We start from the raw sequence: 13394 nt of genomic DNA, 5'->3' as shown, positions 1-13394 counted from the left end.
CGTAGGACCATTGCTATTCACAATATGCATAAATGACCTTGTGGATAGAATCGGAAGTTCACTGAGGCTTTTTGCGGATGATGCTGTGGTATATTGAGAGGTTGTAACAATGGAAAATTTTACTGAAATGCGGGAGGATCTTCAGCGAAGTGACGCATGGTGCAGGGAATAGCAATTGAATCTCAACGTAGACAAGTGTAATGTGCTGCGAATACATAGAAAGAAAGATCCATTATCATTTAGCTACAATATAGCAGGTCAGCAACTGGAAGCAGTTAATTACATAAATTATCTGGGAGTAGGCATTAGGAGTGATTTAAAATGGAATGATCGTACAAAGTTGATCGTCGGTAAAGCAGATACCAGACTGAGATTCATAGGAAGAATCCTAAGCAAATGCAATCCTGAAACAAAGGAAGTGGGTTACAGTACACTTGTTCGCCCACTGCTTGAGTACTGCTCACTGGTGTGGGATCCGTACCAGCTAGGGTTGCTAGAAGAGATAAAGAAGATCCAACGGAGAGCAGCGCGCTTCGTTATAGGATCATTTAGTAATAGCGAAAGCGTTACAGAGATGAGAGACTCCAGTGGAAGACACTGCAAGAGATACTCTCAGTAGCTCGGTACGGGCTTTTGTTGAAATTTCGAGAACATACCTTCACCGAGGAGTCAAGCAGTATATTGCTCCCTCCTACGTATGTCTCGCGAAGAGACCATGAGGATAAAGTCAGAGAGATTAGAGCCCACACAGAGGAATACCGACAACCTTTCTTTCCACGAACAATACGAGACTGGAATAGAAGGGAGAACCGATAGAGGTACTCAAAGTACCCTCCGCCACACACCGTCGGGTGGCTTGCGGAGTATGGATGTAGATGTAGACCCCAAACCACCCCCATTTGCAACTTCAGCTGTTTGAAACGACAGCTGACTGGACAGCAAGGTGGAGGTCTGTTGTGCTTTGTAATGAAAGCTTGATTTACCTCGGTGCCAGTGGTGGCCATGTCTTGTTTAGAAGGAGGATAGCTGAAGGACTGCAACCAACCTGTCTGCAGGCTAGACACACTGGACCTATACCTGGAATTATGGACTGGGGCGCGATTTCGTATAATAGCAGGAGCACTCTTGTGGTTATCCCATGCACTCTGACTACAAATTTGTACATCAGCCTGTGATTCCACGTGCTGTACTGACATTCATGAAGAGCGTTCCATAGGGTGTTTACCCATACGATAAGGGCCGTCCACATACCGCTGTTGTAACCCAGCATGCTCTACAGAATGTGAACACTTTGCCTTCGCCTGTTCGACCACCTGATCTGTCTCCAATCGAGTACATATGGAACATCACCGGACGACGACTTCAGCGTCATCCACAACCAGCTGTGACCGATGAAGTGCAACATGGATGGAACTCCATCTTACAAACTGACATCCGGCACCTGTACAGCACAATGAACACACGTTTGCATGCTTTAATTCAACAATCTGGTGGATACACCGGTTGTTAATGTATCAGCATTTCACATTTGTAACGCGTCCATTAACCTGTGGTCTTGCAATGTTAATCACTTAATATGTTACCTAGACAAAACTAGTCCCAAAATTTCATCACTCTACATTAATTACTAAAATGTAAACTTTCGCGGCCGGAAATATCATGTCCATTATAATTGTGGGTGAGAGAAGAGCTTTAAAACTCCTGAATGACGACGATAGTATTTTGGTTCTCCCAGCCGACAAAGGAAGCGCAACGGTGGTTATGGATGTGGCCGACTATCAGAGAAAAATTACCGATCTACTGGATCCGCAAGCATATAGGAAGCTGAATAAGGACCCCACTAACAACGTTCTCAGAACTGTGTCGCGGTTAATAAAATAGTCCTCCATTGAAGAGAGTGTACAGAAAGGTCTCTGCAGTTCGGTTGCGCTACCACCGAGGCTTTATGGATTGCCCAAAATTCATAAAGAAAATGTTCCATTGAGACCGATACCAAGTGCCATTGGTTCGCCCACCTACTCGTTAGCCAAGTTTTTTACTACGCTGTTAAAACCACATGTGGGCCGTTCGGACTCGTATATAAAGAATTCGACACATTTCATCAGCAGATTGAATGGCATAGTGGTCCAGCCGGAGGACATATTGGTCAGCTTCGATGTGGTATCGCTGTTTACCATGGTTCCACTTAATGATGTACTGGAACAGCTGGATCGAATTTTTCCTTCCGATATCTTAGAGCTGTTTAAGTGTTGTTTGACGACCACATACTTCAAGTGGAATGAACAGTTTTATGAGCAAACGGATGGCGTGGCTATGGGAAGTCCCCTAAGTCCCGTAATTGCAAACTTCTTTATGGAGAAATTCGAAGAACAGGCCTTAGGTACTGCCAGCAAGAAACCAAATGTATGGTTCCAATACGTGGATGACACGTTTGTGTTGTGGAGACATGGTAGGGAGGAACTAAGCCGGTTCCACGAACATCTGAACAGTATAAACTCAAGAATTCAGTTTACAATGGAGGAGGAGGTAGACGGCAAACTACATTTCCTCGATGTGCTTGTGTTTAGAAACGAAAATGGTAGTTTGGGCCACTCAGTGTACCGCAATCCCACGCACACGGACCGTTATTTGCACCGGGATTCGAACCACCACCCACAACAGAAGCGGGGTGTTATCAAGACGTTAGCGGACAGAGCTAGAAATATTTGTGAACCTGAGTTGCTCGACGCTGAGATGGAACATCTCCACAATGCACTAACGAAGAACGGATATTCGTCCGCCGAAATAAAACGTGCGTTGAGGCAGCCACGCAGAAATCATACTGACGTACAGGCTACTGCAAAATCTAAGGTTTTCCTGCCGTTTGCTAAAAATGTAACGGAAAGAATAGGCAGGATCTTGACGAAGCGGAATATTACCGTAATTTACAAGCCCACCAGGAAGATACAGGAATACCTTAGGCCTGCCAAGGACGCTCGCAAACCATTGAAAAAATCTGGAGTGTATAGGATCCCATACAGCTGTGGTGATGTTTATGTGGGTACCGCCAAAAGAACTGTTTCTAAACGTTTGGAAGAGCACAAGGGAAACTGTAGAAGAGGAGAAACGGAACGATCAGCTGTTGCGGAGCATGCTTTCCAGCCAGGGAACCACAATATTCGTTTCGAGGAGACGCAAGTACTAGCGGCCACGAGCGGATACTACGAAAGGCTCTACAGGGAGGCAATCGAAATCGCTAAACACCCAAATAATTTCAACCGAAAGGAGGTGGGCGTCAGATTAAACGGTATATGGATGCCGGTGTTAAAGAAGATGTGTACCACTCGTCCACTACTGGGGGATGGCAACGGCGATCGACGGCGACGGACAGCGGCCAATTGCACTGAAGTTTTCAAAACACGTGACGTCACGCCGCGGCGCGGGGGCGCGCGGACACGGAATTTAGCGGCAGTCAGTAGCGAGCCAGTGTGTGTGTTGGACCTTCCATCAAGCTACGGACCCCCTTGAAGATGTCTCCCGCAGTCGGAGACGAAACGTTGGGAATCACCTCAGAATTCATCAACCGACCACGGCATAACAGCCCGGATAATTATAATGGACATCATCTACATTAATTATTTTTTGGTATTGCGGCTTTTTTCCGTGACCGTAGGATAGTGTCTGCCCGTTTCCGAGCCACTCGCCTGGGAACGCTGTTTCACCTTTCCATAATTTCTGGTCTAACAGGGGACAAGAGGTATTTTAAAACAGTGTCAAGCACTGCGGAGGGATGTTTGGGACAGATCACCGGTAAGGCGATCTACACGACGAGACTGCTTCACGTAGAATGTTCAGCCCTGTCAAAGGCCCGTCTGTGGCAGCAACGAACGACAAATTAGGAAACAGATGAGAACGAACGAATTGTCCAACATGCCAGAATTTTTTGGTTACGGTTATCGGACAACGTGATTCGGAATCAGCAATTGGTTCTAACCTTCCTTCTACGACAAGGAACGGCACGTGGTGTGTGGTCTCTCGATCTCTACGTGCATCGCCTGGCCACTGCTGTCACGAACTTGAAAGTCAGAATTTCTGGTCAGTCTAATCTAGCCAGCGTCTGGGGATGTATTACGGAGAATATTATGGAGATACCTTCCGAAATAAAATGGATAAAAATAATCCACACCTCACGACAGAACGCGGAATTTAGAGGCTTGCTCTGTCTTTAAAGCAGCATATATGGTGATCTACATCTACATCTACACTCCGCAAACCAACTGACGGTGTGTGGAGGAGTGCACTTCTGCTGTCGCTACTTAATCCCCCCATTCCATTCGCTCTAATTCTTCGGACTTTTTCGTCCTGGTCACTTCGCGAGATTTATGCGGGAGAAAGTAATACGCTGTCCGAGTCTTTACGGGACGTACTCTTTCGGATGTTGTTGAACATTTCCGAAAAGCTCTTACGCCGACTAGACGTTCCGTGACGAAGCACGCCACTCTTCGCTGGATATTGTCTATTTCGTTGATTAATCCAACGTGATAAGGGGCGAAGACTGATAATCAGTGCTCAAGTATCGGTCGAACAAGCGTTTTGTAAGTCATTTCTTTCGTCGATGAATTATATTTCCTTAAGGTTCTTCCTGTGAATCTCAGTCTGACATCCGATTTTCTTCCTATATGTTTTATGATGTCACTGCACTTACCTGTAAGGTCACTCCAGTAGGTTACTCCTATATATTGCGGTAGTTTCCGTTTACAATAATTTTACACCAATAGTGTAAATGTATAGTAGTGGAATTCCTCTGGCATGCTTGCGCAGTATGTTACTTTTATTGACTTCCAGGGTCAACTTCCGTCTTCGATCACGCCACACAAGGGCGCGAAACAGGAGAACTGAGAAGGCATAAGCATCCTCTGCTTCAGCGGATCAAATTCGTATTTCGTGGAATGGTTGGGAACGGTATCTACCGGTTTCAACCTAAACACCGGAACAAAAACTGCGGTCGTACTGGGTGCGATTACACTCAGTGGGGTTGCTGGCCAACGATGTCCTTAAGAGAAGGGTAGAATCTTCTGGGGAAGGGGTGTAGGGTGTCAGCAGTGTCAAAGGTTGTTAAGAACGTCGTCATGGTTTAAAAATAGCTCTGAGCACTATGGAACTCAACTTCTGAGGTCATCAGTCCCCTACAACTTAGAAGTACTTAAACCTAACTAACCTAAGGACATCACACACATCCATGCCCGACGCAGGATTCGAACCTGCGGCCGTGGAGGTCGCGCGGTTCCAGACTGAAGCGCCTAGAACCGCTCGGCTACTCCGGCCGGCCGTCGTCCTAGTTCTGATCATTCTGCGAACTGTAGTTTTTCGACCGCGTAATACGTGAGAATGAATGCCCAGAGGAAGGGAGTGATTTCATTGTGCTATAAATCCCATGGGGAGATACTTATAAGCACTAAAAATGCGCAGGTAAACAAAAAACAAGGCTTTATTACGACCACAGAAGAGAGATTTGAGAATAAAGGAAAAACTCCTCTCAATAAAAAAGAGTAGAACTTTTCAGACACTAACTGGCATACGCCTGGAACACACAGTGAATAAACGTAGTGGGACGTGAAGACTATGCCACTGATAATCCCTGACGACGGAAGATGAATGTTCGGTGTAGTTGGGGGACAGATACGTCTCGGGATATCACTGCATCACTGGTATGTCGTAGGTCCCACCGCAGTGGCTTCCGACCGGGTTGTGCTGTTAAGAGCCGGTGCATGATTGTCCCAGAGATGCGGTGGAGCGAACTGCCGATATCTTGGCTTGCACCGCCCTATATAGCCGGGGCGCGGAGGAATTCGTGCCGATCTAGTTCCGCACGCGCGACACGGAGGAGGAAATACTACTTTCCATTAAAATTGCTACACCACGAAGATGACGTGCTACACACGCGAAACTTAACCGACAGGAAGAAGATGCTGTGATACGCAAATGATTAGATTTTCAGAGCATTCACACAAGGTTGGCGGCGGTGGCGACACCTAAAACATGCCGACATGAGGAAAGTTTGCAACTGATTTCTCATACACAAACAGCAGTTGACCGGCGTTGCCTGGTGAAACGTTGTTGTGATGCCTCGTGTAAGGAGGAGAAATGCATACCATCACGTTTCCGACTTTGATAAAGGTCGGATTGTAGCCTATCGCGATTACGGTTTATTGTATCGCGACATTGCTGCTCGCATTGGTCGAGATCCAATGACTGTTAGCAGAATATGGAATCGGTGGGTTCAGGAGGGTAATACGGAACGCCGTGCTGGATCCCAACGGCCTCGTATCACTAGCAGTCGAGATGACAGGCATCTTATACGCATGGCTGTAACGGATCGTGCAGCCACGTCTCGATCCCTGAGTCAACATATGAGGACGTTTGCAAGACAACAACCATGTGCACGAACAGTTCGACGACGTTTGCAGCAGCATGGACTATCAGCTCGGAGACCACGGCTCTGGTTACCCTTGACGCTGCATAACAGACAGGAGCGCCTGCGATGGTGTACTCAGCGACGAACCTGGGTGCACGAATGGCAAAACGTCATTTTTTCGAATGAATCCAGATTCTGTTTACAGCATCATGATGGTCGCATGCGTGTTTGGCGATATCGCGGTGAACGCACATTGGAAGCGTGTATTCGTCATCGCCATACTGGCCTATCACCCGGCGTGATGGTATGGGGTGCCATTGGTTACACGTCTCGGTCACCTCTGGTTCGCATTGACGGCACTTTGAACAGTGGACGTTACATTTCAGATGTGTTACGACCCCTGGCTCTCCCCCTCATTAGATCCCTGTGAAACCCTACATTTCATCAGGATAATGCACGACCGCATGTTGCAGGTCCTGTGTGGGCCTTTCTGGATACAGAAAATATTCGACTACTGCCCTGGCCAGCACATTCCCCAGATCTCTCACCAATTGAAAACGTCTGGTCAATGGCGGCCGAGCAACTGGCTCGTCACAATACGCCAGTCACTACTCCTGATGAACTGTGGTATCGTGTTGAAGGTGCATGGGCAACTGTATCTCTACACGCCATCCAAGCTCTGTTTGACTCAATGTCCAGGCGTATAAAGGCCTTTATTACGGCCAAAGGTGGTTGTTCTGGGTACTGATTTCTCAGGATCTATGCACCAAATTTGCGTGAAAATGTAATCACATGTCAATTCTAAAAAATGGTTCAAATGGCTCTGAGCACTATGGGACTTAACTTCTGAGGTCATCCGAATACAGAACCTATTCTACAGAGCATGTTGTAATATCACTTCATTCTTTTGGCTTTCACCCTTAGATATTTTCGTGTGTCGTCTCAAACATCGACCACAGTGGAACCTCGTTCATTTAACAAGTTGACGTGTACAGTACTGCAATGCCTCTGTTTTTTGCCAGAGTAAAATAAACATCAAAGAGAAAGAAGGTGGTATCGTGGACAAAACGTTAGGCGTACTGCACAAGATGAACGAAGAAGAACTGTTGAAAACATTGTTGCTGATTTTTGTGTTCGAACTTCAACGGTGTCCGACTGGAAGAATGATCTGGAACCAGTCATCTGTCACTTTTTTGACGCAGGTCGTACGCTGGATGAATAATTTTGTTGCAATGTCGATCCTTCGGAGATCAGTGAAGCATTTGAAAACATTCCAAGATGTTCATACGTAGGTGCTATAAATATAAAGGACTGACCGTGAATTGACAACGGTAAGATCTGATAACAAAATTATCGCTGTTTGTTCGTCTGCAGACAATGACGATGGTTATAACTGATTATCTGACAAAGTTGGCGCTTAGTCTGAAGACATAATGACACATACAGAGGCAACAACTCAGCTGAAAAACATAATGGTTTATATGGAACGTAAGGCACAACAAATTTTGCCCGACACTAATCCTGACGAAACACCTGTGTGATCGTGCTATACATAAACGACGTAATAATGTGACTAAGAAAAAGATTTTCCGATCATTTAAGTGAACAAATCTCATTGTACTTTTTCAATATTCGCTTAGAATTTATTTAACAATAATGCATAACTCCCGTGTTTACGTGAAAATAAGTACACTGTTTGTTTTTATACCATTTAACCAATGTTATTTTAATTTTTTCTGAATTTTCGGATAATCTGGGAGACCTGCGGTCCCACCTAGCTCAGATAAACGAGGTATTATCTCTTCCAAAACAATGTTGTTGTTCCTAACACGAAAAAAGCACCTTAGGTACTCCGATATAACAGTTACAAAAATTATACAACTTTCCAGTGTACAATTGTTGGATGTTGTTGTACTTCAATCAAATGAAATAATTCGCGACAACCTCGCCGCAGTATAGTTATGAGAGAGAGACCTCCGTAGTCTACCATAAAAAAGGGAAAAAATGTGAGTACTCACCATCCAGAAGAGAGTGGCGTTGGCGAAGGTTCCGTACTCTTCTATAGTGGAGAGGACGCTGAAGATGAGGCAGACTAGGACCAGCATGAACCTGGAAGAGATTAGAATATAGTCAGTGTAACGAAACGCAGACTACAACAGGCTAGAGAAGAAAGCTGAATGCGGAAATACAAATCGAAACGTGCATTACATTGCCTACGAATTAGAGCGTGCTTCATTTGACCTGCAACTTCATCTAGTCCTTAGAAGCAATATCCTTTTGTGTACCTGGAATCAATCCCAGCTATTTCGTGTGGCAACCAATTGTGCTGCTGGCTCAACCACTGTGTGGACGATGTCATTAGAAAGATGTAGCTTTCCACACTGATTAATGTGCTGATGTACAGAGTGCGGAAATATTACTTCTACAAACGTTGAGAAGCTGATAAATGAACTCATTATCAGCACTTTGTCTTTTATAGCTGAAAGGTTGTGACCAATCATACAATTCTCTCAACAGTCAGTCGCCATTTTTCCCGGTGTTCTGCATCTCAGGGTAGCTGGCCCCATGATTGTTGTGACTTCTCCTTTATCTGATCCATTTATCGTCTTAATGGTCTTGCCCGCAATCTTTCCCTTAAACTTCACCTAGGATGATCTTCTTTTGCGTTATCCTCATGTCGTCCAACTATACGACCAATGAACTGCAGGATTCGCTAGAAACAAATACTGGACAAACTTTTTTCCAAATTGAGTTCTTGAAGGGCTGATTTGTTGGTTCGTTTGTCCATCCATGATATTCTCAGCAACCTCCTATATGTCACACCTCGAGAGTATTAGTTCTCTTGCAGTCCCCTTCAGTTACTGTCCACATCTCAGCTGCATAAAGGAGAACTAAAAATAAACTATTTGAACATAAAATAATGTATCTGACGAATACGTAGTCGTTCGAAACAAATAAAATTTTTATTATTTATTAACCAGTAACAGAGTTTCGCCTGTGCCGGGCGAACTTCAGGGTTGCAATATGGGCGCTTCATAGTGTGCGAAACTTGCCATAAGTCACATGTAACGAGTACTGAAGAGCACAAGAACACAACGTTCCATCAGTAAAATAATTTTCATTTAGACAATGAACTGAATGTTGGTTGATTGTGAGAGCATCGTGTTACACATGGTCTGGAAGGAAAGAATACCAGCGGCTGGATCATAGCCCATTGAGGGGGACGGGAGGGGGGGGGGGCTGTTTATCGTTTCGCGATAATAATGGACGGGCTGGCTGGGATTTCACGACTGTCGGGAAACGCAAAATCACTTGGTTCAGGAGGACCACATTTACAGCATGCAGGATTTAACGCTGCAAACAAATAGCTTTCGTGAGCACAGACATGTTGTTCTAACGGGCGGGCATGGTCGTACAGTCACATCGCAGTCCTCTGGTCACTGAATGGTGTTCTTAGCAACAAGGTGGGTTCCACACGGACACTGGAACGCCGTCTGAGGCACTGACAGTACGGCGACCATTGTTGCAGGTTCTCTTGACGAGGCAGCTGCGAGAGAAGCGGCGACAATGGTGCGCTCAGCGGAGACACTGGACACAGGAGTGCGCCACGCCCCTCCCACCGTTTCTTTGGACGGGTCTCGGTTCTCTGTGCAGCGCGATACGGGTAGCCATGTGTGGAGGCTCCTAGCAGAGCGACAGTTACTAGAATACGTTCATCATTGTTGTACGATCGCCGTGATAGTACCTTGTGCTATGAGGTATACAACACGATCAGCTCTGTTCGCGTGGCCGGTAGTTCGGACAGCAGGCATTACACGTCTGACATATTATAACCGATGGCTGCGCCCTATTTTGTATCTCACTGTCATATTATCTTCCAGCAAAATAACGCAAGACTGTATGTTGTCCACCTACTTTAGTGCAGAGGGCGTTCTACTGTTGCCCTGATAGCAAGTTCTTCAGATCTCTCACCTGCTGAAACCATGAAAACATCTGGTTACGGGTTGCTGAGAAACTGCCAAACCGCCATTCACCAACAACTTTGAATGACGAACTATGGCGTAGAGTTGGAGGCCTATCGATTGGCGTAAACATCCTTGAGAGCCGGCTTGATTTGCAGGCGGGTTTGAGTAACTACTACTCCCAGAGAGGGCAGCTCTGTGTACCAGTTTTCTCTCCTTCCCTACTCACAGATCACCTACAAACGTAATAATTTATTCTTCATACTATTCTGGATGTGCACAATAAGTGAGATTCTAACGTTTCTTATCTGAGTTTTATCATTTCTCCCGAAGATTAACATACTGGACAAAGAACTACTATCCCTAGGAGACATTACGCTGATGTAGCGTAACATTGGCCCTACTTTGATTATCATCTCAGTTTGGCGAGGAAGATAGACCTCAGGCTTCTTCACGCATGCCATATCCACCTACGCCACACGATTTTGTCCTGTGGTACTAATAGATATAGACTCAGATCACAATTTAGTAGTGATGAAGAGTAGGCTGAAGTTTAAGAGACTAGTCAAGAAGAATCACTGAGCAAAGAAATGGGATACGGAAGTACTAAGCAATGAAGAGATGCACTTAAAGTTCTCTGAGGCTGCAGATACTAGGATAAAGAATAGCTCAGTAGGCAATTCAGCTGAAGATTGAACATCTCTAAAAAGGGCAGTCAGAAAAGTTGGAATGAAAAACATAGGTGCGAAGAAGGTAACTGCGAAGAAACCATGGATAACAGAGGATATAATTCAGCTAATCGATGAAAGAAGGAAATAGAAAAACGTTCAAGGAAATTCAGCAATACAGAAATACAAGTGACTTAGGAAAGAAATAAAAAGAAAGTACATGAAAAATGTGGAAAAATCGAAAAAGAAATGATTGTTGGAAGGACTGACTCAGCTTACAGCGAAGTCAAAGCAATATTCGCTACAACTAAAAGCAAGGGCGGCAACATTAAGAGCGCAGTGGGAATACCACAGTTAAATGCAAAGGAGAGAACGGGAAGGTGGAAACAATATATTGAAGGCCTCTATGTGGGGGAGGACTTGTCTAATTACGTGATAGAAGAAGAAGCAGGATTCGATATACAAGATATAGTGGATCCGGTATCAGAATTTAGAAGAGCTCTGGAAGACTTAAAGTCAAATAAGGCGGAAGGGATAAATAACATTCCATCAGAATTTTTAAAATAATTGGGGGAAGTGGTAACAAAACGACTATTCACGTTTTCACGCTGGTGTGTATAATGTATGGGTCTGGAGATATGCCATCTGACTTTCGGAAAAAATATCATTCACTCAATTCCAAAGATTGCAAGTGCCGAAAAGTATATATATTGTATGTATAAGTATATATATTGTACAATCAGAGCCGGCCGGAGTGGCCGAGCGGTTCTAGGTGCTACAGTCTGGAACCGAGCTACCGCTACGGTCGCAGGTTCGAATCCTGCCTCGGCCATGGATATGTGTGATGTCCTTAGGTTAGTTAGGTTTAAGTAGTTCTAAGTTCTAGGGGACTGATGACCTCAGAAGTTAAGTCCCATAGTGCTCAGAGCCATTTGAACCATTTTTTTGTACAATCAGCTTAACAGCTCACGCGTCCAATTTGCTGAGAAGAATAATATTCAGACGAATTGAGAAGAGAACTGAAGATGCGTCAGGAAAAGTAAAGGCGCCAGAGCTGCAGTTCTTAGTAGAGGTTGATAATCGAAGGCATGGTGAAGAAAAATCACGACACGTTCATTGGATTAGTTCATCTGGAGAAAGCGTTAAACAATGCAAAATGGCGCAAGATGTTCGAAAGCCTGAGGAAAATAGGGGTAAGATATAGAGAGTGACGGGTACTATACAATATGTACAAGAACCAAGAGGGAACAGTAAGAGTGGAATATCAGCAACGAAGTGCTCGGATTAAAAAGCTTTAAAACAGGGATGTAGTTCTTCGCTTCTGCTGTTCAATCTATGCATCGAAAAAGCAATGACAGAAATGAAAGAAAGATTCAAGAGTAGGATTAAAATTCAGGTGAAAGGATACCAGTATTAAGATTTGCAGATGACATTGCTATTCAGAGTGAAAGTGAAGAAGAATTACATGATCTGGCTTTGTTGCTATATTTCACATATCTATAACAATTTCGGTGTTTGTGCATAGGCTCTTAATAGCATTTATGAGGTAACATGGATAACCTCGTTCAGCCATGATATTTCACAGCATTTCTCTATTCACATTATGGAATGCTTCTCGAAATCCACAAAAGCGAGAATAGTTTCCCTATTGAACTCTCGTCTATTTTCTACAACTTTTTACAGTGTGAAAATATTTTCAATAGTGGATCGCCTTTATCTATAACCTGATTGTTCTTTAGATATTAGTTTTTCCATGATATTTTTAAGTCTTGCATTCGGAATTTGGCAGATAAATTATAGACTGAGTCCAAGAGGCTTGAGCTTTCACATTTAATTCACTTAGGCTAAGCGACTTGTGGAAGGACTGATACAGCACACAGGAAAGTCGAAACAACCTTCGGTGACACAAAAAGCAAGGATGGTTTCAGTAAGAATCCAACGTGAATCCCACTTTTAAATGCAGAGGAGGGAGCGGATAGGTGGAAAGAGTATATTGAAGGACTCTATGAGGGGGGAAGACTTTTCAGATGTGACAGAATAAGAAACAGGAGAGTCGATTTAGAAAAGATAGGGGATCCAGTATTAGAATCAGAATTTAAGAGAGCCTTGGAGACTTAAGATCAAATAAGGTGGAAGGGATAGATAACATTCCATCAGAATTTCTAATATCTTTGGGAGAAGTGACAACTGTACGACTAATCGCGTTGGTGTGTAGAGTGTATGAATCTGACTTTCGGAGAAATATCGTGCACACAATTCCCAAGACTGCAACAGCTGACAAGTGCGAGAATTATCGTACAACCAGTCTATCAGCTCATGCATCTAAGTCGCTGACAAGAATAATATGCAGAAAAATGGAAAAGAAAACTG

The 13394-nt window shown here is 44.3% G+C and overlaps 1 protein-coding gene across 1 annotated transcript in view; it reads right to left on the bottom strand.

Moving 5' to 3' along the window:
• Positions 1–13394, bottom strand: part of LOC126474663 (potassium voltage-gated channel subfamily KQT member 1-like) — a 291118-nt gene that overhangs the window by 265449 nt on the left and 12275 nt on the right. The window contains exon 2 of the mRNA XM_050102142.1: positions 8413–8503. Within this exon, the coding sequence (XP_049958099.1) occupies positions 8413–8503 (91 nt within the window). The remainder of the gene's footprint in view (positions 1–8412; positions 8504–13394) is intronic.

The sequence above is a fragment of the Schistocerca serialis genome, chromosome 4 (assembly GCF_023864345.2).
Source record: "Schistocerca serialis cubense isolate TAMUIC-IGC-003099 chromosome 4, iqSchSeri2.2, whole genome shotgun sequence".
Classification (NCBI taxonomy): domain Eukaryota; kingdom Metazoa; phylum Arthropoda; class Insecta; order Orthoptera; family Acrididae; genus Schistocerca; species Schistocerca serialis.
This window is presented reverse-complemented; position numbering and strand designations above follow the sequence as displayed.